This window comes from Ammodytes marinus, assembly GCF_949987685.1.
Source record: "Ammodytes marinus genome assembly, chromosome: 11".
Classification (NCBI taxonomy): domain Eukaryota; kingdom Metazoa; phylum Chordata; class Actinopteri; order Uranoscopiformes; family Ammodytidae; genus Ammodytes; species Ammodytes marinus.
In genome coordinates this window covers 17,767,747-17,790,494 of record NC_137215.1, presented here as the reverse complement: position 1 = coordinate 17,790,494, position 22,748 = coordinate 17,767,747, and the positions used below count along the sequence as shown (strand labels likewise).

Genomic DNA, 22,748 nt, shown 5'->3' with positions numbered 1-22,748 from the left:
ATGAGAAGAAACCATGGACCATAATTAGATGAGGGGAACATAACAGTGTGTTCCCTATAAAAAAAGGCAAAAAGGTATACAGAGAAGAATATGGTTACACAATCAAAATGGACAATGTGTCATCCTGTAGTGCTGCCAACTGACTGAGGAAGGGCATCTGTGTGGGCAGCTTGTAAATCCCAACTACTGTTTGCCAAACAATCTTTTACATTAGCCATTTGTTTACTGGCCAGTTATGAGGCCGTAGAGAGAGGGAGTGATAGATATTTATTGGAAGCAGGCCTTCTTTAACTATTGCACTTGTCCTTTTCAATCCTGCTGACTTGATTTTGAACTCCGGCTCTCATTGACATCTGAGCGAAAAACGTTTCATGTGCCTCCGTGATGGCTTTGTGCCATTCCAGTAATGCGAGCTGAGTCTAGAATGCTGCTTTATCCTTCAACCAAACTTTTTTTTACATGAGCCTTTCGGGGAACTATAGCAATAAAACTAGCATTAGCAGCAAACCATCTCAAAGTGATTGCAATGTTCTTCATTGTTCTTTTTCTTCTACTTTTCCTTATTTCGTTGCACTTCTAATTGCAATTAAAGATGACCACTTTCTCAGTGCCAACAGATTGGGGTTGTCTGAAGTTTACCTGAGGACAATGTTACACCCCAGTGAAGCCATATGGTCCCGTGCCAACACAAAGTAGATCTGCATCTTCTAGAGGCATTTATAACACACACAGTAGTTTTCCATTTGGGTGAAATATGAAAAGCTTTTCTGCGAAAAAACCCGAAAAAGAAAATGAGTACTTTGCTTGAAAGAGGGCTATGATCGAACTATTATGTTTTAGTACTGTAAATGAAAAAGCCAACAGCTGGTATCCAAAAGGTACTCTTCTGTAGATCTGAACGGAGAACAACACGCGCTTTTAGATCAAATCACGTCAAGTGGACAAAATGTATCCAATTGATTGGGAAAAGGGGAATATGAAAGGGTGTATACTGTTGTTTATCTTTCAAAGTCATGTAGAGGAACTTCATGACATTCAGCAGGATACAATATAACATGCAGCCGTCAGCTCCATTTACCCTAGACAAGGCCCCAGTGAAAAGCCACTTTGACGTGTACCATTATCCAGAGTTCGATTTGTTGATGGATAAAAAACAACACCAACACTTGGGACCTCCCCATCTTTGCAAACCAATGCCCTAATACATCTTTAAATGACACTTACCGCATTGTGGGTCTGTGTCTGTCCAACCAGGATCAATATGTTGGAGCAGATTATAGATAAGCAGAAGTTGAGCAGGATGATGGATCGTTCAGAGCGAATATATCTGTAAAAAAAAATATAAAAAAAACAATGTTAAAAGCAACCCCCTTTAGTGTAGTTCTTAAATTTGTAGCTGAATGAATCATGGGTCATCGTGTGGCCGCAGCAGCTTTTAAAGTGTCGCAATTACCTCCATAGCACGGCGTAGATCACTGCCAACGTGATCAACGAGAGGCAAGACAGACCGCAGCCAACTATCAGTGTCACAGATGGGACCCCTGAGTACGCCATGGTCTGTGGAAGGAGACAGAGCAAGACCAAAGCAGTCAGTGGGTGGGCTGCTTGTGGTTTAATGCAGGACAGTAAATCTTTACTGTTGCCCCATGAGACGGAAACCAATCAAAACAAACCCAACACCGATCTGAATAGCTCCACAGTGGGTGTCTAAAAAAAATAAAATACTGTGAGGTCGGCAGCGCATGTGTGGGCTTGAAGGTTGTTTAGATACATGCCCGAAAACTTTCCACCTATCAGAGCTGGAAAATGACATAACACAACACTTATGGCTGCAGCAAACAGAGGGGCTCAGGTGCAATCCAAATACTGTTTGAGTTGGATTTAGCCTTCTTTTTTGTTTTTTTTCTGGGTCACGTGTGAGCTGGCCAATTGTAGGCCTGAAATTCGGAGCTACCTTTAGACATATTGTGCACTTATGTGATGATGTCATACATGACTAGAGATGAGTCAACCATGATCAGATAAAGATGCACTCTAATGGCAACATTAATGTTTGTCACTCATCTGTTTGATGCTTCCGGACTGATAAAGAGAAGAAGGTAATAGATATCTGTGTTCTCCAGTTACTGTGTACTAGGCCACTATGCAAGTTGTCTATGTTGAGTCCTTCACAATGGTCTAATGTCAGCACATGCTGTATATGCTCAAAACATGGTGGAAAAAAAATATTCATGTATTTCTGACGTCAGTGTAAAACATAAACATGTCAAATCTGGCAAACGTCTTAATATTTCTACTTCATCATAACCAAACGTGACTGGTGAGAAGAGGAGACACTGAAAAACTAGCATCAGCATGCACACACCCTCACTTGCACACGCCTACACAGAGTTCTCCAATAAATCTGTGTGCAAACGAGAAATATCCCCACAATCTCCCTTTACCGGCTGAATTACTATTTAACGGGATTAGCATACCAAAGATTCAATTTCCATATGCACCAGCACACACACACACTCACACAGACACACACACAAATGGACAGGCAGCGTCTTCTTCTTTACATTGGCCTATAAAACGCACACTGAATAACAAATCAATAGCCTACTTACTATTTCTCTTGGTTGCTGGGCCAAAATGGCGAAGGTAGATACACGATCACATAAGCATTTCGTATGGGATGCATCTGTGAGCACCGTTTTACATCCTTTTGAGGTCCAGGCTCCCCAAGAATCGTTCCTGCAAGAAGAAGAAGGAGGGAGGCAGAGGCAAATTGAGAGGTTTTAATTCCAGCGGTGGCAGGCACGACTTCACAACAGGACTTATCGACATCTCGATCGCTTCAGGTTTCTTATTTCATTATTCATTTTGAATCGACATACCTACAGAGGCGTAGTGGGCCTGTAGGCTACACTGCTACATTAAAAAATCACAATAAGAAAAAAAGACAGAAGAGAAAATAGCGATCAGAGACACATCGACACGGCTCTTGTGTGGCTACAAGCAGCAGCAGCATTTCAGCTGGAGCAGATAGAGAGAAGGCAGAGAAACGGAGGAGGGGGAGGACGCACGCACGGAGCTGTCCAAGCAGACCGGTGCTGATTGATTCGCTATACGCAGACAAAAAGCAGCGACTGCTATCAAAACACCGCCATCATTCCATCATAACGCTTTGATATGAGAGCGATCATATATTTACCTGTGTGTCGCTCTGTCTGCGTGATTTTCTATTCCGCTAGGTGTTTTCCGAACGGCTGTATTCCTTATTTCTCCCCCTCCACCACACTTTCAATGCCCCTGTTATCCTGTCTTTTTTCCGATGATTTTTCACCCAGCTGTTACTCAGCTGTTTTAATTAGCAGCTTTTGAATGCTTCCTTAGGGGGGATTTTTCGCCCTGGAAGCGGTGGACAGCATCAGATTGATACTCTGTTCCTCACTGCTGGCGCGAGAGAGGAAGGGAGGGGGGAGGCTGATACAACGGGAAAATAATAAACGCACGCTGTCGCAGGACAACTTTACTCGGCTGCAAGTCTGGTGGTGACATGACGGGAATATATGATGCTTTGAGATTATTCCTGGAGATCATTTTGACACGAAAGTTGCCGCTCCTCGGCGTGTGGCGCTTTTGCCAAAAATCCACTGCAGAACTAGGACCACCCCGCGGAAGCAGCGCGAATGGTTGCAGCCAGTTCCCCCACTTCAGTTCACAGGCAGCACTAGCAGGTGGAATGAAAGGAGCGCTTCTCTTCCATTTGTCAGTCGCCCCCCATACACACTCATTTTCGTAGGCTACACACCATCATTGATTAAATACCCCGTGTGGAAACTTAATTCACGCAAACATGCAGCATGACATTGGTTCAGATTATGCTCCCTTTTTTTCTTTTGTTTTTCGCAGTAACAACATTATATTAAGATTCGTGTCACAAAAAGCAACACCACCTGTTGACCTGCAAGACACCTTTGCTGTCTTCTCAGCCCTAACCAGCAAACCCAGCTCAAACCATGACAAAAGATACAACACGATTCATACCACTAGAGCATACACTAGCTGTTGATTTGGGTGCCAAGTGGGCTCTGCTGTGTGAAGCAATCCTGCTTTGTCATTTGATCAATATGGCAGCAATATTTATTATTCCTGGAAGGGACTGTGTGGGGCCCATTGCAATTTTTTCCAACCAGAGCCTGACCAGCACTCTCAGCTGTCTGTACTCAGAAATGCAACACTAAACACCTCTTCACTAACTTATCTCCCCCCACATACCAGTCGACAGCTTCTAAGCCATTTCAGGTATTTCTATTAAATTATTAACCCATGGAAGTATCAGAATAGGTACTAATAAATGATCTAAATGCAATAAACAAAACATGTGGGAAAAAATTGCCTTGCCATGAAAGCCATATTCTCTTCAGGCTACAAGTCCCAGCTGGAGCACTGAATCAGGTCTTAAAGGCCCATAGCCATGTATGATTTTACTGATTTCATTGTTGAAGGATTGTTTTTTCCCCCATGACTTTTTAAATGAAAAGCTCAAACACTGACATTGCCTGATAATAAATCTAATAATAATAAAGTCAAGTCTGTGGTGAGGATCTTGAAAAGTCCCCACAAGTATTAAGCTATTGAGCTGGATGAGATGAATAAAACAGAGACTATTGAAGCCTTGGCTAGCATGGTAACGCTTGACGTTTTCTGAACATTTGAAGATAATAAGAAACCAAATCAGTTGAGACCAAATACAACATCCCTGCAGTATGGGTGCCTAAAACATGAGGCACGTGTTGCTGCAATAAAGACCCCTGTTAAGTACCAACATGGGAGCCATCATGCATTTAGAGATTGAGACAAACAAATAAAAAGGTTAAGATCAGCTTATGACTGCCAATGACTGGCAGTTCTTTCGTGCCTGCGCCTGCCTCAGAAGCAGAAAATCGTTTGGTGCACAGTGATACGTATATGGAAAACAACATTTACGAGCACATACGCTTTGATAGCAGTGCAAGCTTTTCATTGTTTGAGGTAATTCCAGAAGGACACGAGAAGCAGGCCACGATGAAGTCCCTGCATGGGTGACTTACAAGCGTCGCACCTTTCACACAGCTGCCAACCACTCCATATCTCTCTTTGGGTAAAGGCACTGTTGCAGTCTCTGGTCATGATGGTCAGATTCAGAAGCATCGAAATAGTCCGTACCTACACTCTTTACTTTGCTAGACGTGAGTTTATCTCCTGTGCCTAAGGGAAAACTGACCTTATATGGGGCCTGGTGGCGTTGGAATATAAAATGTCTCGGCGAGAGAGAGAGAGAGAGAGAGAGAGAGAGAGAGAGAGAGAGAGAGAGAGAGAGAGCGTCAGTGTTCATGTTAACCACATTGAGACTGATGACATGACATCCATCACACACCCTTTTGGTGACTACTTTCTATCCATCTGCTGATTTATTGACAACTTTCTATTAAAAAAGAAAATGATTCCGGGATTAAAATTTGGGACAGAATGTGACGTATATGTCCAATTGTAACGTATAGGTGTCAAGATAAGTGACAGCAGAGTGACATAAAGAGTCCACAAAGTTTGAGACACATTCTGTCTCTCTAGACTGTTGCCCGAGAGACTCCAATTAAGTTTGAGGTCCTTGCTGAGATTTGACAGCTTGAGTTTCTCCAGCCATAGAGATCTTATTACAGAGCCCTCGACGTATCCAGATGTCCAAGCAGCAGAGCACTTAAGAGTCAAACTGTGAAGCCATGTGACCCTTATGATTGTCCATCTAAACAATCTGGTGCAGCCGTATATAGACCGAATGACTAGACTAGGCTATGTATTATCCTTATACATGTCAGTAGACTTTGCATATGAAACTGCTTTGCTAACCAAATGGTATTTTGGAGTATAACCACCCAAAGATCCTCCTGAAATTCATTGCAAGCCAACATCAGATTAGCGAGGCACTGGCCTGGAGGCTTAAAGAGTGCCTTAGGCGATGCACTTGAAGGCAATTTTACAAACTCTTGGAAGACTGAAACACAATGACAGGAAGTGGAGGGCAGAGGGACAATGCTAGGAAATGATTCCATCCATCTTGAATCCCTTGATGGCTTGCAATTTACAACAGCCTGTGAGTCACACTGTGTGCGTTAACTGAACAAAGAGAAAGAAAAAACGAGTGAGTATTTCTATGTAACAAGAAAAACCTTTTTTGAATCCCAGAGCGGAGGGGTGGGGGGGGGGGGGACTCAAAATGAGGTGGACAACCAAGAGAACCTGTGGTGTGGATTTGTAAATTGCTCCATAGGTGCGTACAAAGTGCGGCTCATTATCACCACAGCTAGATGACCTTTAGTGTATCTCCATGCCAACTTGCATAACGTGTCAGACTTATGCTAAGGTATTTGAACCTACTGTATGTGAGTGGCAAATCATTGGTTTGAAGGTAGCAACCACTGACAACATATGAATCCTACTCTCTAGAGTACAATCAACCCCACCATGTTTACAACTGAAACAGTATACAAATAGATAAAGCAAACAGAATCAGGTTCCGTAAGAATTGTTCTTTGCAAGTAGCATCGGCTCATCAGTGGAAACTGCACATGTACTCCATGTTCTACCTCCTGATGTACATGTGTACACATCCACGCGCGCGCACACACACACACACACACACACACACACACACACACACACACACACACACACACACACACACTTCCTTCCGTCTACAAATGCATGGTTTGTGCTCCCATCAGTCCATCAGGAGTCCTTGATAGAGTGAAGCTTACAATCACTGTAAACATCACCAACATTGTTACTTCTTCTGCCTACCAACAACCTCTTACATACATACTTTATAGGAATCACAGCACAGTGGAAAAGCAGAGGCCTTGAGCCAAAAAAAACACAAAAGGCTATCTTTCATAAGAAATGCAACTCGAACGTCACTATCATGTCCAATCTGTATGGTTCTAAAAACAACACATGCGTGCCTGAGACTAACTGTGATGGAGTGCGAGTCTGTGGAGCAAACTTGACGTGAAAATGTTTGACAGCTGCTGATGTGAGATGTGGAAATGTCAGGGAAGCTTGACGCCAATGGAGGAAACCATTACAGAGCACTTTTAACAGATTTATAAAGATTGAACCTAACATCAAATTCAACTTTAACTGAAAGATAAAGCTGGGAATGAATGTTGAGTAAAGAGTCAAATATGTGATGCAGATCCATTTGATTAGTTGAACTATGAATCAAGCTTTACATGCACACTCATTCACACACTCTTTATATAATTAAGTAGTGTATGTTTATGCTTAAACTGCATGATTTCCCTTTTTCTGTTCTTTGCATCAACTAAGCAAATCTGGGATATAAGTGTATCAATCTTGGCCAGTGGCACTCATATATGTATGTCTTGGGGTCATGAAGAACCACATCTTGGTGTCTTTTTAGTTCCTCTGCTTTGCCTCAGTTAACATAGTTTGGTGTGGCCTGTTTGGCTGAAATCCAGGATCTCCAGATGTCTCTAGAAACCTGGACTTGCAACAGCTGCTTTTTCACACCTCGACACGTAAATTATTCATATGCTTTGATTCCACAGGAAGAAGATTGTTCATGGTAAACTTGTAGCGTGACCTGTATATACCTGCACAAGTTAATTGGGATACAGCGCTTGAGGTTATACATTATTCAAAGCGGAATCACAACCTCAGTTCAGGTAACTATACCATTGTTGTCACAGGGTTAAACATTTTAATATTTTTTCTTTGGAATCAGCAGGTTCCCTACCATTGTAGTTCTAAAATGATCTTTGACTATAGTTTCTTTTCATTATCCACTTATTTACAGATGAATGAAAACAATGTTTAGTAAAATAAATATTGCAGTTAAATCCACCAATGAACTGCTTGGTCTCATATTAGAAGCACAAAGCCGAGTGTGGACAGAGACTGCTGTGTGCGCTCAGATGAGAGGAAGAGTTTCCCGAAAATCTACATAGTTTTTTGTGATGTGATTCGTGTCAGGTTGCTCTATAGCAGTTTTTAACAAGAAATTAAGACCAGAAAAGTAGTATAATAGGAGATCTTTAAAAATGAACGACATGTAATACTTAAATAACAGCATTGTGGTAAGAATAGTATACAGGTTATTATGTTTCAAGAAACAGGGTGTAATAAATATGGCACACTAAATATGGTGTGATTTTAAGGATGTCTTACAGAGGGGTTAAGAAGGTGTTAATTATGTTGTGGCAAGTTTTTTCAGGATCTGAATCCCTTCAATTATAAAGGTTGTCCTACTACACAGCTAAAGGTTTGGCCTCTGTTGGGTCTGTGTTGGTTAATCTGACAGGGGTTGCTCAAAACATCTGCTGTTACTAGGTGAGAAAGACACTACTGTAATGTGGGTTTCAATGCACAGCTACACAAGGACCCAGAGGATTTTAAATACCTCTGATTGCTGTGGATTGCCAAAAGGCTAGAACCGCCTTGTACAATCATTCTGTTATTTGGTATTTTCTTGAAATTTAAGTGGCAGTGTGGAACAACTAAAGAGCTAGAATCCATACAAGTGATACAACACTCAAAATGAGATTAATGTATCATTCCAAACCACAAAAAAATAAGTTGAATTCTTAGCTTTCGGCAGGCTTGAAATGTCACCTGATTTAAACTCATGCTGGAGTTGCAATGATACTACATTTTCAGGACAGCCTTAGAAAGTGTCTTATTGCGTATATCGATTGGTAGATGCGCTCCCAAAAAATATATATTTTAGAACAGTACAGGGAAGCTAACTGATCTGAAAATCACTAGATTGCATTTCTCATCTTTCCCTTGGCACAGTGGTGGGATATATCGGTAATTTCAGGCTTGTTTGATAGCTGAAAATATTGACATTTGAAAGAGTAATAAAATTGTATGTATCAGACCTGTTTACACTCGGTGGTGTGGAAGCTGCAGACTTGAGCGGAGATGATATTGGCTCACTGGCTGCTCCAATGCTTTATGTCTTACAATACATGGTTGGCTGCTATTTCTATCTGTCCTTTATCATGCACCACATTTATTTTCTGCATTACGTTAAAAGGAAATTTCTGAACCAGCCAGGTGCAACCATACTTTTGCTTATTTTACCAGCAAATTATTTAAAGATGATTGTTCAAGAACTACATTGTCACGACTATTGATTGAGTATGAATGACAAGATGCAGCAGAAGATGTGCTCTATGGATTGTATTCATCATCGCGTTAATGATCTTCCTCTTCGTCTTAATATAGTGGTGGAAGCCTTACTTTAATCGTTTACTTGTGTAAAAGTACTAACACCATCTTTTGAAAATACATATAGCACTTTTAATGTTGTAGTAGATCAATCAATCACCATATAACACTACACATCAAAGGCCACATATTATGCTTGAGTATCAAAAAAAAAATATATATATACATCTCATAGCGCCAATGTTAAATCTCCTCTTTTCAGCCTCTGTCTGAAACGCATCATTTAAGGGCCTGTCTCTTTAAGTCTATCCTAATTGGCCCTGAATCTAATCTACCAGTTATATTCAGGGATATCTGAGGTTGTGCTTATTAAAAGTGAAGTGCTAGGTTAGGTTGGAAATTAGGCGGCGTGGCTTCTCCCCTTATGACATCATATGGGGAGATACATCTTACTTTCAGAAAGGTGGAGTTGGATAAAAAAAGGATTGTTTTTTTCTCATACTTTGGGAGTCTATAGTCACATTTGGAACCCATATTAGTGATGCAAAAACATGAAAAAGTGCATTTTGCACAATAGGTGACCAATACATGCAAGTTTGAGCTTATGTTTTGCATGTAAAACATTCATCTGTAAAGTAGCCCGCCTGTAGTCTCAGCTGTTTGATAAATGTATAGGATGGAAAAGTTAAATATGTCCCTCTGAAATGTAATGAAGTAGAAGTATGAACTTGCCCAATGAGTTCACTTATAATTGTACTTATGCACCGTAGTTCAGTAAATACACAATCAAACAAACTTGTGTTGTCACATGAGAATACTTATGCCTCAGGAGCGAAGCAGCTGAGACTCAGGTGTTGCAGACTTCTCAGCCTTACACCCTTATTACTACAGTTATTACTATAGAGCTGCCTCCAGTGTTCAGTTCAGTTTTCACATGTTCTATAATGTGGACAAGAACCGGGATGTGCAGCAGGGCAACACAGAGGACATAGATCCCCCACAAACAACAGTTTCATTCGGCTAATGTTACACTGAGCACCCTCATTGGGGTTTTGAAGCAACATGGCTGACAGATGGCGTATTACCCCCTCAATGGGTCCTGAGCGTGGCTGCTATTACGTGACAGGACAAAGCCAACTGTTTGAAACGAACATGATAATCATACTGTCGAGTCATCCGGCCGGCACTCTGATCGAAATGACGTGATGCAGATCAGAAAGATACGCTGACATTAAAACTCTCAGTTTGTGAAAGTCATAGAAAAGAGAACGGAGCACAGTTGTCCCAGTTGTGTATTTGCTGTTCCGAAAATAGACCAGTTGCCCTCAAATACACCGATAAGAGGACAGAGCCATGCACAATTCACAAAAAAAAAAACTAATTGAAAGCTCTTGCTGAAGCTGGCTAAGATGCCTTTCAGCAAAAACAGTGCCTAGGCCCTCATTGAAGAGTAGGAAAAAAAGAGTAGACTTTCTCGAGGTAAAACATGCCTCTAGCGACTTTGGTTTTATCAAGTGACACAGTGACAAGAACATTGCTGACAAACGTTAACCGCGCAGGTACGCACGCCAGTCATCCCAATGCAAACAAGGTGACATCAAATCCCTGTCAACAGCATCACAAGACCAAACTCAGGCAAAACAACCCTTTAAAGGAGTAGCAGCAGTGAACCAAAGTTTCAGATGATGAGGTGTGTCAATATGCAAGGTGTGGATGGAATAATGAAAACACAATTCAATCCAGCATGATGCATCCCAACAAAATAACTTTCTTAAGCAATGATTATAATGTTCATATTGTCTCTCATTTGTTTCAATGAGTGTGTGCTGCCATTGTGCTGTGTTTTTTTTTGTTGCCAATGCAGCTGTGTTTGGCATACGTCCTAAAGCTGTTTGAGGGTTTTTCCCCCTTGCTATGTTACGTAATCCTGCAGTGTTTGTGACTGATGCTCCTGCACTTGAGGCAGGCAACTATTTGGCTTGATTCTATTTCTGAAAGATGCTCCATCAACTCTCACTTGACACATTTGGATTTCAGTTTTGTTTGTCTTTGGAAGCCTATACATATGCTCCTATTTGGTTTGTAACATTCAGTGTATACAACTCCCTTGTACAGATGCCTATAAAACCGTGAGCTGCAGCAGTGAACTTAAAGAGGAGCATAACTCAGTGCTCCTCTGTAAGTCACACAAACCATTCTCAGAATGACACTGCAACTGTAGAGCCATACCAACACTGTCTCCACAAAAACAAAATAACCACTGGCTTGAATCAACACTTGTTAAAAGTCTCTGCAAATAAATAATTACAACATTTTCCTTTAATAGTTTGGCTTTTTGTAGAGGGTTGTGCCATCTCATAAATTATTCTTATTATTTTGACCACCTTCTGGCTAGGGTTAAATGTAAGTGTTAATGTTTGTGTTGATTTTTTTTTTCTTGTGCTATATCTTGCTTGTTTGCTAGGCTTCTATGTACAAATGATATTTCTTGATATTCACTGAAGCAACGGAAAAACAAACCAAGAAACACAACACAAAAAATGAAAAACTACAAAATTGGGCACTTACATTATGTTGCTGTCCCATAGTGCACAGTAAGGGTTCATGGTTCCCTGGAAGGAAAGAAAAAGGACAACACGATGTTTACCAGTTAGATTAGGATGATAACTGATCATCATTATCATTGTCATCATCATCATCATCATTATGCATCAACTGCATATTTGTCCTTCTTGAAGATCACGTAAATTGGAGCGTGGAGAACACACTGGCAGAGACGCACACACACTTGCTGACACGTTCCGACTGACATGCATTTTATCTCCGAGATGAATAAAAGAGGCCTGGATAATAAAAAGGGATTGTCCATGTAATTATCTGACTGCAGCGCTCTCCTGTCACCGGGTGCTTGCAAATTAATTATCGAGCCAATTAACCAGCATTGTGCGTTAGGCTAATGGAACGCAACGTGTGCCGTGGTCATTGTAGGACATTTCAGTCAACACAGACAGAAAAACTATTTCTAGAGGAGGGCTCTAATCTTTTGTACCAAAGCTAACGTGAAAAGCAACATGTGTGGCTTTCAAGGACGTGTCTTTATTGTATTTTGGCGATCCTTTTTAAGATGTCCGTGTCTGTGATTCAAAATGACTGTGTTTGCTTACATTTGCCAAGTGAGCCAGCTCGATTTCCAGGTGGGACTCGGTTGCCTTGGGCTCAGGTCTCACAGTCACAGCGATGACCTTGGAGTTCACAACTGTGTGGTTCCTGAGTCAAAGAACAAAGAAATTAGACAATACATTTTTCTTTTAATGTTTCAGTCACACACAGTTTAAACTGGCATTGAGGGTGAAATGCGGTATAACAGTATATTTCACCATTCCACACAATGTGCATATACGAAGCTCATGTTTGATATATGCACCGTATTAGCATATTGTATATCTCTGTGGACATTTAACGTGGATCTTGTGGGTATAAAAGGATGAACAGCAGAAAACATTCTTCATTGTTAAAAGCCGTAAACCTGATTTTACCTAGGTACCTTTTTATGCTAGGTGAAGAAGTGTTAGCACTTAAGGTTTGGGTTCAAGAGGAGAGCCAGAGAGACTTAACGTGGGATCTATAATGAACACCAGTATCAAAACCTAATTTGGGGTTTCCGAAAATATATACTGCACATATTTTGAATACAATACAAACCCAAATATCAAACGCTCAATAACAGGGGGATTAAAAAAGGCTGACCATTTGACGTAAAAGCAGCAATACAAGATGTATTCCAGCAATGAAGTTTCATACATCCAAGCAGAACGGGAAAAAAAACATCAAAGGCTTGTCTGAACTGAAAGCGATGTTTCTTTGTATCATATATGCTTTTAAAAACCTGGCATTACCGTTCCATTTCACAATCCATCTCCAGCTATTGTATAAAGATGACAGAACATTCTTTTATATTAGAAGCTGAAATCCGTGAGCTCTTCCCACTTGAAAGAAAACTGTCAACTTCACAAAGGAAAGTAGAGGTGAGACTGCAAGCTGTCCAACCATCACCACCACTTGAGCTGGGAATATTTTCATCAGACTTTATTTTTTGCACACAGTAAAAAAAAAAGTTGCCTTTTCAAGTCAGACTTACTTTAAAATGGAAATCAATGGAGTGAATGGATGCGATCTGAGGTTCTCCACTCTCTAAGTGCATAGAGACACTCCATGTCATTGGGTGGCAAATGAAGAAAGTCATTTTCTCCTCAGAAACTTCACAAGCTTGAAAATTTGAACGTTGCCACTTTGATCAGCTTATCCTCCTGTTAGTCTGGAGAGAGGGCGAGCTTCAGTGTGCCATTAGGAGCTGCTCTAGTCTCCACATGTGTGCAGAGGGCGACTGCTCCACCTGTGACAGCTGGCGTGGCTGCCTGGCCCTGGAATGACCGCTATGTCCTTGGGACGGCTGCTGCCAGGGACTTGTTGATTGGGCTCTGACACCAGGTGTTTGTTGTGAACGTCCCACTGCTTTTCCAGCCACTAATGCCACCCTTAATTAACTACATATCCCATGCAACAGCAATTATGTTTCATTTACTAAATTAAGAGTGAACACAAAAATTGCACATTTCTTGCTGTATACAATGAATGTGTGATTTCAATTTGTGTGTATAAATATATATATATATATGCATTTATAGGGTTTTTTGTAACACTTAATAATACAGGTACATTAATTAACTTTTACTTAATGCTATCGATGGTAAGTTAATGCGTAGTTAATGCTAATTAAGCATGAACTAACTGTTAATGTTATTAATGGTTAGATATTACTTGGTTAAGCATAAACTATACTAATGCTTGTAAAAGCAATACATACTAATTAAGTTATATTTAATCAATGTACCCTAATTGTAAAGTGTTAACCTTTTTTTTAGAACCAATGACTCAAAAGTGTCCTTAAAATTCATCAACTTTAAAACAAACTAAAAACTAAAACAAAAGAAATACAGGGAATGAGTTGGTTCTCTTTCTCCTGTTGAAACTTTAAATTGAATCGGAACATTTCAGGGACATTGGAGTCAGGCACAGCCTGTTTTTAAGACTTGATCTACTACTTTGAATCAAAAGAGGACACCTCTGCAGCCTCTAAAGGATTAATCTGTCTCATATTTCCCCTTGCCAGCAGACCAGTAAATACAGACAAGAAGATTGGCTGCCCTTACTTTGGTGAAGGTAGCATCAGTCCAAGAGTCTTGTAGAGAACTGTTCCCAGAATGAAGACAGGGGATCCTTCCATATCTAAAAGGGGGAAAAAAGATAGTTAAATTCCAATATTGTTAGGTTTTTATACTGATAGACTTTATATTTAAAATACTAAGCAACCTCATTGTAAAACTGGACCTTGTTGCCAGATTTTCAAATACAAAGTTATACTGTTTTGCCTTACAATAACAGAGTGAAATTTCATATTCCATGGGAATCTTTTAGTTGGTAGTTACACTTAAGTAAACCTGCTTTTTTGCAGTGGCAGCGCAGTTTCCACCAATTACACTTAAAGAAGAAACTAAAGATTCCTTTTTGCACAAAAAGCCATTTTCGAAACTTTTCTTCCAACTGACTTTGTTCCTAATCCCAGTGAAAGAAGAGCTCAAGTCACCAATCGAATGGGCTTCTTACCCTGTCCAAATGAAAGTGGCTGGGATTAGGCGAGTGGCAGAGATTCCGGATCAATCCCTTGTTGTGTTATCTTTGATATATTCCAGATAAGACTGATTACACCAATTAACCAAATTGTCTGGCTCTGGATTGCGATATACAGTGGAGACTGGCAGTGTTTGAAAGGATGGGGAAAATGCTGAGTCGAGAGGAAACTCGGTGACTGAACAAGCACAGGCAAGCAAACTGGCTTTGTTCAAAGGCTTGTAGCATTATTTCACATTATCTAAACAAGGGTTGGTGTAGCATAAACATTAAGAGAATACCTTCGAAGGAAGACTGATGAGTCAGTGTGAATGTGCCTTTTCTAGGGTTTCAGACAAAGCACTTCAACTAGAATCATTTAAGCTCTGTTGAATTTTCAACACATTTATTTCCCGTACCTCAGCAGTGGCCACCGAATCAATCCTTGTCTTTTTACTATGCATGAATCCTATATTTTTCTGCTACAGTTTCTTGTAATGTTACTACAAGTTTTACACAGAAGTATTCTTTTAACATAAATCCTAATACAATTACAGTTTGTACGTTAGGACGGTGGATGTCGCTCTGAGTCCTAAAGATAGACGCGTTGGGCTAGAAGTAGATTGGCTCGGTGAAATATAGTCAGTCACATACCTGCTGACTGGGAAACAAAGAGGCCCTTTGGGATGACCACTCTATCTTCGGAGTTCCTGGCCCAGTCAACCATGCCTTTACGACCCTTCATGGGGAAGTTGATGTCAGTCATCACGGACACTGCTGGAAGCCTCTGGATGCTGGCCACTGCAGATTTCAAACAAACAGACCAACCAAGACATACTGATGATCAATATGCTTTAGAGTATTTATGAGTTTTTACATTCCCCCTCGGAGAATCATCCTTATTTCATTTCCCCGAAAAAGGTCAGCCTGTAATGAAAAAATGTCTTTCACATGCTGCCGCACATTTTTCATGGCACGTCACATGTGAACTATGAATTGAAGGATGGAACACAAACACACACGCACACACACACACACTCACACACACACACACACACACACACGCGCGCGCACACACACACACACACACACACACACACGCACACGCACACACACACACACACACACACACACACACACACACACACACACACACACACACACATAGAACATGTGTTTTGTCCATGTAATACAATTCATTTTAAAATTATTTGTTATCATGGTAATGATAAGAAGAATTAAAATTCCAAGCGGTTGAATCTGGTAATTTAAAGTTACAACTTAACATTTTGGGAAATATGCTTATTCCTTTTCTTGTTGAGATAAAGACATGTGTGTATGGTAAAAATGAAGTTAGCTTAAGAGTTAGCTCTGGCTAACACAATACTAATAACCAATTTCTTCAGATAATGTCAAAGCTGTGTAATGTCTGATTATGACAGAACTACATTTTACATTGTTGATTAAGTGAAGCGAGGTGAAATACCTGAGAATACAAGGACCTTCTATTCAAAGTCAAAGAGATCCCCAAATGGGTTTTTAATACAGTTGTGTACACATTTACAACAAAGTGCAAAATCTGAGCTACAACTGGCACATGACACCCGGACAGGTAATCTCCTTAATCACTCTGTCCTGTTTTCTCACCTCCTCGCTGAGGCACCATAAATTGCCAGTCCATTGACTGAGGCAATGGCATGGAAAAATTCCCATGATGAAGTGAAAAGGCATCAGCAGCATTACAGAGGGAGGATAAAGCTGTGCTGTTCCCTCCCTGGTATCACATCCAGTCCCGGTCAGGTGGTGCTACAGCGAGGGGGGAATCTGAGGCTAATCCTACCCTTGATGCAAAAGCTCTATTGTTCCTTGTGCTTTGCCAATACTGCAATTTGAATCCTGGCAAGGTTCCATGTTTGAGTGAAACCAGTGACACAAGTTGTATGTCTGTGTTTATTGGATGATCCAGCAGCGGGCCTGAAATCACAGAGCACCACGAGACCCAGAATTTGCAAAAGAGGACTGCTCAAAGCACCAGATGGTTGAAGCAGGAGCGGTAAGAATATGCAGGTGCAGGTGCGGGTGTGTGTGTGTGTGTGTGTGTGTGTGTGTGTGTGTGTGTGTGTGTGTGTCTTTGTGGGTTTAAGCACAGGGCACAATGTGAAAGACAACAGGGTGCAGGGAAGGTTTCTGGGTAATTCTGCAGGTAAATGGACTTTGCACTCGCCTGATGGGGCTATAGACAGGACAAATAAAGCCATTATTTAGGATTGTGGTGCTTCTGAACACCGATTCAGTGCACTGCGAGTATTCTGTATGGGTCATTTTCATAAGAGGGAATTACAGCATTGTTCATTACATCTGAATGCGGTCATGGGGAGGTTTCAGCATTAAGTAAGCGGTTGAAGTCATGAGCATTTGCAGCCATCGTTTGTGTTTGTAAATTGCAGTCAATCACTTTTTAATGTCAAAATATTCTCTCGACCGTGAAGTGCCGGCTCACAATAGAGAGCTGGAACACAACATGTCAAAAAGGCGCATGACGTGTGCCAACTTTGAAAGTGGTGTTTCATTTTCTAACATGTTCGGTGATTCACTTTGTCCTCCCTGTGTTTGCTTGCAAGGCGAGAGAATAGGTTGCCGGAGTGGAAAGCCTTTTGCAATCAAGGTTATTTGACTAAAAGTAGGAGGATAGAGGACGATGCACCGATGACAGCCAGTATTTATCTAGGTGTCAAGAGGCTGCCATAAATTAGTGACGAAATGATGCCGCAATATCTTACTCAGCCAGATGCTCTCCACTTGGCTTCCACAGATGGATCCACAAAACTTTCCATTCCTTTAATCAAAAGGCCCACGTGAGCTTAAATGACTGTGTGGCTGGCTACCAAAGCCTGTGCTGTGTCCGGGGCTAAAATAATGTCTTATCGAAATAAGCTTTGGTATATTGATTCACTTTTCAAATATGGAGAAAAATGTGACCCAATGAATGCAATTATTATTTTTTATAAAAAGTATATTAAAAAACTTAAGACATGTTAGACCCCCTAATGGTACACAATGTAAAAAACCTAAACAAAAAGCAAGTTTTTTTGGAACATTTACAATGAACGGGTGAATTATGTAGGCAGTTCTTGCCCTAAAGCTCTCTCCCCACCTAGACCTATACGTTTCCCACCAGCAGCCAGTAAGATTGTGGTTGACTCTAGCCAGAGGCGAGCTCACAGCAACATCTTTAAATGATGGACTCTCAGAAATCTGCCCACCCTAGTCTTGAGTCACTAACAATGACGAAAAACTACTTTTAGCATGTACATCTTACAAAAGAAGTTCACATGTGTTCCTCAGGAATTTTATGAAACTAATGTGTGTCTTTTTGAAAAACAATGTTTCCCCTATTACTGTGCTGTATTGTAACACTGTATATGTACACACCTTTCATGACCCTCAAATTGCTGTGGGTTAAGACATTATGGGCCAGTTTCACAGACATGGATTAAGCCTAGTCCTGGACTAAATGGAATTTTGAATGGAGATTGTCCATTGAAAGTACAATTTAGTCCAGAACTAGGCTTAATCCATGTCTGTGAAACCGGCCCTAAATGTACAGCCGTATGTATATCAGTCTTTTCCCTGTAATTCAAAAGAAAAAAATAATAATCAAATTAATTTCAATAAAGATGAAATCCGATGTACCATTGAAGGGTTTTCAAAGGTCTAATGTCCTGGGACACAGTACATTTGCCAGTATTGTCTATTTTATATAAAGGAGAGGAGGGGCTGTCTGCTGATGACCAGACACAGCTGCTAACTTATGTTCATAATTATATAATTGTAGCCTGGAATACATTGCTGTATTAGCCTAAACTCATATTGTTCAATTAAGAATTGATGCTACATGAGAGAAAAAGTCAAATGTGTGTGAAATATTCAGTTTCCATCTCTTTAAGTATCAATTAAATTAAACTGCTTAGGGAGAACTCCATAGCAGTTGATATTATGATCTAGTCAGTAAAGGTGCATAATCTCTCATCTGGTTTCCTTTTATACCTATGGCTGTATTTATTATATCAAAATTACATATTTCAAAAGAGCAGTTCGACTTGTGCTTAAACTTAATACATTGATTAAAGTGTAGTTCTGTATAGGGCATTCAAATGAATGTGTGTCAAGAACAGTATATGTGAAGCAAAGTTTGCCTTAGACTAACCAATGGCTCTCTATGCTACATTTTAGCTCATTCCTTAAATTAAATAAAAACACAAATACTGTATTATTGTCAAAAATAGTATGAAAGTCGTATAAATTGTCGTATGAGTTTCCCTCATCCTACAGGCAGCCAGGGGCTTAGCACCAAATTTTGGGCCCCTATACAAAAAGTCCTGATGGGCCCCCTGAAAAGCGGTCTTACAATACACATGGCTCTCTGAGCCAGACAAGTCCACAATATTTCATCTGATGAATGACCAATTCATTACTTTTACCGGTGTTTCCCCCATAATATGTCTTAGTCAAGGTGGTCACTGGCCAGGGTCACAGGAGGCGCGGCGAAAATGTTGGGGGTATTTTGCTCGAAGATGCCAATGCGCACTATAGAAATAAACAACTGTTTATTTGAATACAGTTGTGCAATTTTGTTTGCTATGTGCAGGTATAATTTTACAGACAGTACAAAACACAATTAAAGAAAACTTCTACTGTTTTGGTGCAATACTATGCAGACACACTAAATACAAATAATAGACCATACACTTGTGTAGGCACATCAAGTGCAAATTCAACTTTTTAAAGTTTCTTTATGGATGGGGGGCTGTGATTATTGTGGACAATAGGCCTACTGTGATGCGATAGCCTATAATTCATTAATGGTTATTATTAGCCTACTTGCTTTATTTCTTTTTAAATACAGGTCGTTTTGGAACATGTCTTTCCCAATTTAAAACATAAAAATAAAGCAGCATTGAAAATTCAGAAAATAAATCTTGTTGGCCTACACTAGCATGCTGTTCTACAAATAACTCAATAGTTGAAATAATAAATACAATGTGTTTTCCCCTTAAAATGTCTAAATGCATTTCAAAGACAGTAACAGTGTGGCACTTCTTTAAACTTACTGAAACTTGCAGGGGCCATCACTCTCATGTATTTATCAGACTTTTCTTTGCGCTGTCAGAGCGGATAGATAGGTTGTGTTGCCACAGTGATGTGGAGTCTTAAATTGTTCTAGCTTTGCCAGCACTTATTTCTGTACAGCTAAATATCCCCATAGAAACATCGCTGCGTTTATTTTCGCCACCAGTTCAATTCAATGTTGGCTTGCTCCTGCTTACTCTCCCGCACACATGCCTTAGTCATGTGCAGGCCTCTGATCTCCTTGCAAGGGTCAGGGGCCTATCACGAGCCAGTCAATTATTTCTTTTGATTAACACTTACAGTTTACAGTTTACTTTTTACCAAAATATTTACTGTCTGGTTTGAGCCCACATTTTTAAACGGATGCCAGGCACTCACATTGCTGACAAATAAGAGTCAAGTAAAGTATTTAATTTTCATTCACAAGTTATGCTATATGCGAAACACACTGATGTCCAAAGAATTTGTAGGAATCTGGATATTAACTGTCAATGTGGAAATAAGTGATTGCATATTGTGTAGGAAGAAGTGTATAAAAATATGTGAAGGGCACAGAAATATTCTGACAAAATATTCTCAAAAAGTCATTAATGCTTGGAATTATGAAAAGCATTCGAGCGTCATTCACTTAATGTGCCTCTCATGGTCTTAATGGCATTTTGATGGGTGCATTTATTGTACCATGTTTGTTATGCTATTCTATGCTATTCATCATTATGAAAATCATATAACATAAAGAGCCACTGAGCATGACTGTTTGCTGGAAGTGGGTCAAATGTTAGATATTGTAAAGAATACAAGGGGGAAAAAACTCATTGCATACCAGCACAGCTGTACAGAGCATGCTCACATTCAATTGCATGAATAAATCACGAGCACAGTTCTATTATTCCCTTCCAGTACGACACCGTTTATGGCTGAGTAAGAAATGAAATGCCACGAGACCTCAGATCATCTAAGAGGCTGCACGACAGAAGCAAAAAGAACCCAGGAGAACATGAAGGGGAGGAAGATTGCTCAAAGAGACTTTTCCAAAGAGGGTGGGGAGGGAGGGGTGTCTGTGTGTGTGTGTGTGTGTGTGTGTGTGTCTGTGTGTGTGTCATAATCTGGACCACAATCAGTGGTGCAGGAAATAAATGTTTGCAAGCTCATTACAGTCGCAAAGAATAACTTGGAATTTCGCTTCCAATTTTACAGTCTTTTATCACACCCTCCCACAATATTTTTCTCCTCTACCAGAGGAACAGGAAGCTGCTTTTTTTTAATGCTGCAGCGCCTCTGCCCAACATGCCTAAGGGTACACTCTGCTAATCATGTCTCTCCGCAGTACAGTGCGACATCACACAGAACTATTTCCCTTTCAAATAATCCTCAAATGTTGTATTTGATTGTTGCAAAAAAGGCCTTTGAAAAATATGGACGGATAGAAAAATGTCTAGGACAAATTGGCTTTTAAAATAAGGACAGTGAAAAACATAGGGAAAAAGAATGTTCTGCCATTGCTTTTTATATCCTACTATCCAACCAAATTTGCATTACACGATTTTAAAATTATTATAAACTTTTATTTTCCCCCCATATTACCTGAACATGTAAAATATATGTAGAGTATACAAAGTACATCCTTACAAAGGAGGGCTGTGAGTATTTTTTCCTTTTTAGCTTTAGTTAAATAAGAAATCTGCTGTTGTGGGGGTTTGCTACACTGCATGAGCTCTTCGTATTGGATTTGGGTGTTAAGTGTTTTCATAGGGAATTTAGCACATTAAGACCACAAGCTCATTTTGAATTATCATTATTGATTTGCAGTAATTTTACTCCCCCACCCCTTACCACGCACCGTTTATCCTAAATTAATGATGGTGGGGGAACTGACACAAGGAGTCAGTACAGCACGGGGATTATTTGCCCATGTCGTCAAGCAGAAATAAATGGGTGAAAATAGCTGAGCGGTTGTGTGTGCTTTGGAGAAAGAGTGGGGGCAGATTAATTCTCACCCAAGTTCCCGGTCATCAAGTAGGCATTGTGGAAATCCTTCATGCCCAGTCCAACGATGTGGATGAATTCCTCTATGACCTGCATGAGCTCCACTGCTCCCGGATAGATCTGGACCAGAGTAAAGAAGACCAGAAGACACTTTCGATTTCAACGCTTCTGCCCATGATCTTACAAATGCAGCAGTGGTCAGTGAAGCGTAATATAAATATAGCAAAAGGCGGAAAATACAAAAGCAAGTAACAAATGTACATACTAGGATTAAACCTCTACTGTACTGTATAAAGGCTGAGAGGGCATACCAACTTTAAAGTTAAATATTAAAACCTATGACGGCTTAAATGAACACTCAGCAAAGCAACTATTAAGCAAAAAATAAGAAAAATATTTTTTTTAGCAGGTTGTTGTCACAGAGTTGTAGATATTTAAAGTAAGTTTGAGATTTCAGTTGTTGTAACTTTATGCACATAACCGTGTATCATTTATATCATCAGTATCAGTAAATTAAAAACTATTGGTCGATTTATTGATTAGCTGATCAACAGAAATGTAATTTGCAACTATTGATAACTGAATCGAAACTGACAAAACTCCAACTTCTCAAATTTGCTGTTTTTATTTTATTGCTGCGTATACAAAATAAGCAATTTAAGCGCACACACACACACACACACACACACACACACACACACACACACACACACACACACACACACACACACTCACACACACAC

At 40.2% G+C, this 22,748-nt stretch overlaps 1 protein-coding gene across 1 annotated transcript in view; it reads right to left on the bottom strand.

Annotated features, from left to right (window-relative positions):
• adgrb3 (adhesion G protein-coupled receptor B3) overlaps positions 1 to 22,748 on the bottom strand; it is a 114,672-nt gene that overhangs the window by 17,414 nt on the left and 74,510 nt on the right. The window contains exons 12-19 of the mRNA XM_080036256.1: positions 22,017 to 22,125; positions 15,544 to 15,690; positions 14,433 to 14,508; positions 12,387 to 12,489; positions 11,791 to 11,834; positions 2,613 to 2,739; positions 1,454 to 1,557; positions 1,225 to 1,327 (exon numbers count right to left, since the gene is read on the bottom strand). Coding sequence (XP_079892382.1) covers positions 1,225 to 1,327; positions 1,454 to 1,557; positions 2,613 to 2,739; positions 11,791 to 11,834; positions 12,387 to 12,489; positions 14,433 to 14,508; positions 15,544 to 15,690; positions 22,017 to 22,125 — 813 coding nt within the window. The remainder of the gene's footprint in view (positions 1 to 1,224; positions 1,328 to 1,453; positions 1,558 to 2,612; positions 2,740 to 11,790; positions 11,835 to 12,386; positions 12,490 to 14,432; positions 14,509 to 15,543; positions 15,691 to 22,016; positions 22,126 to 22,748) is intronic.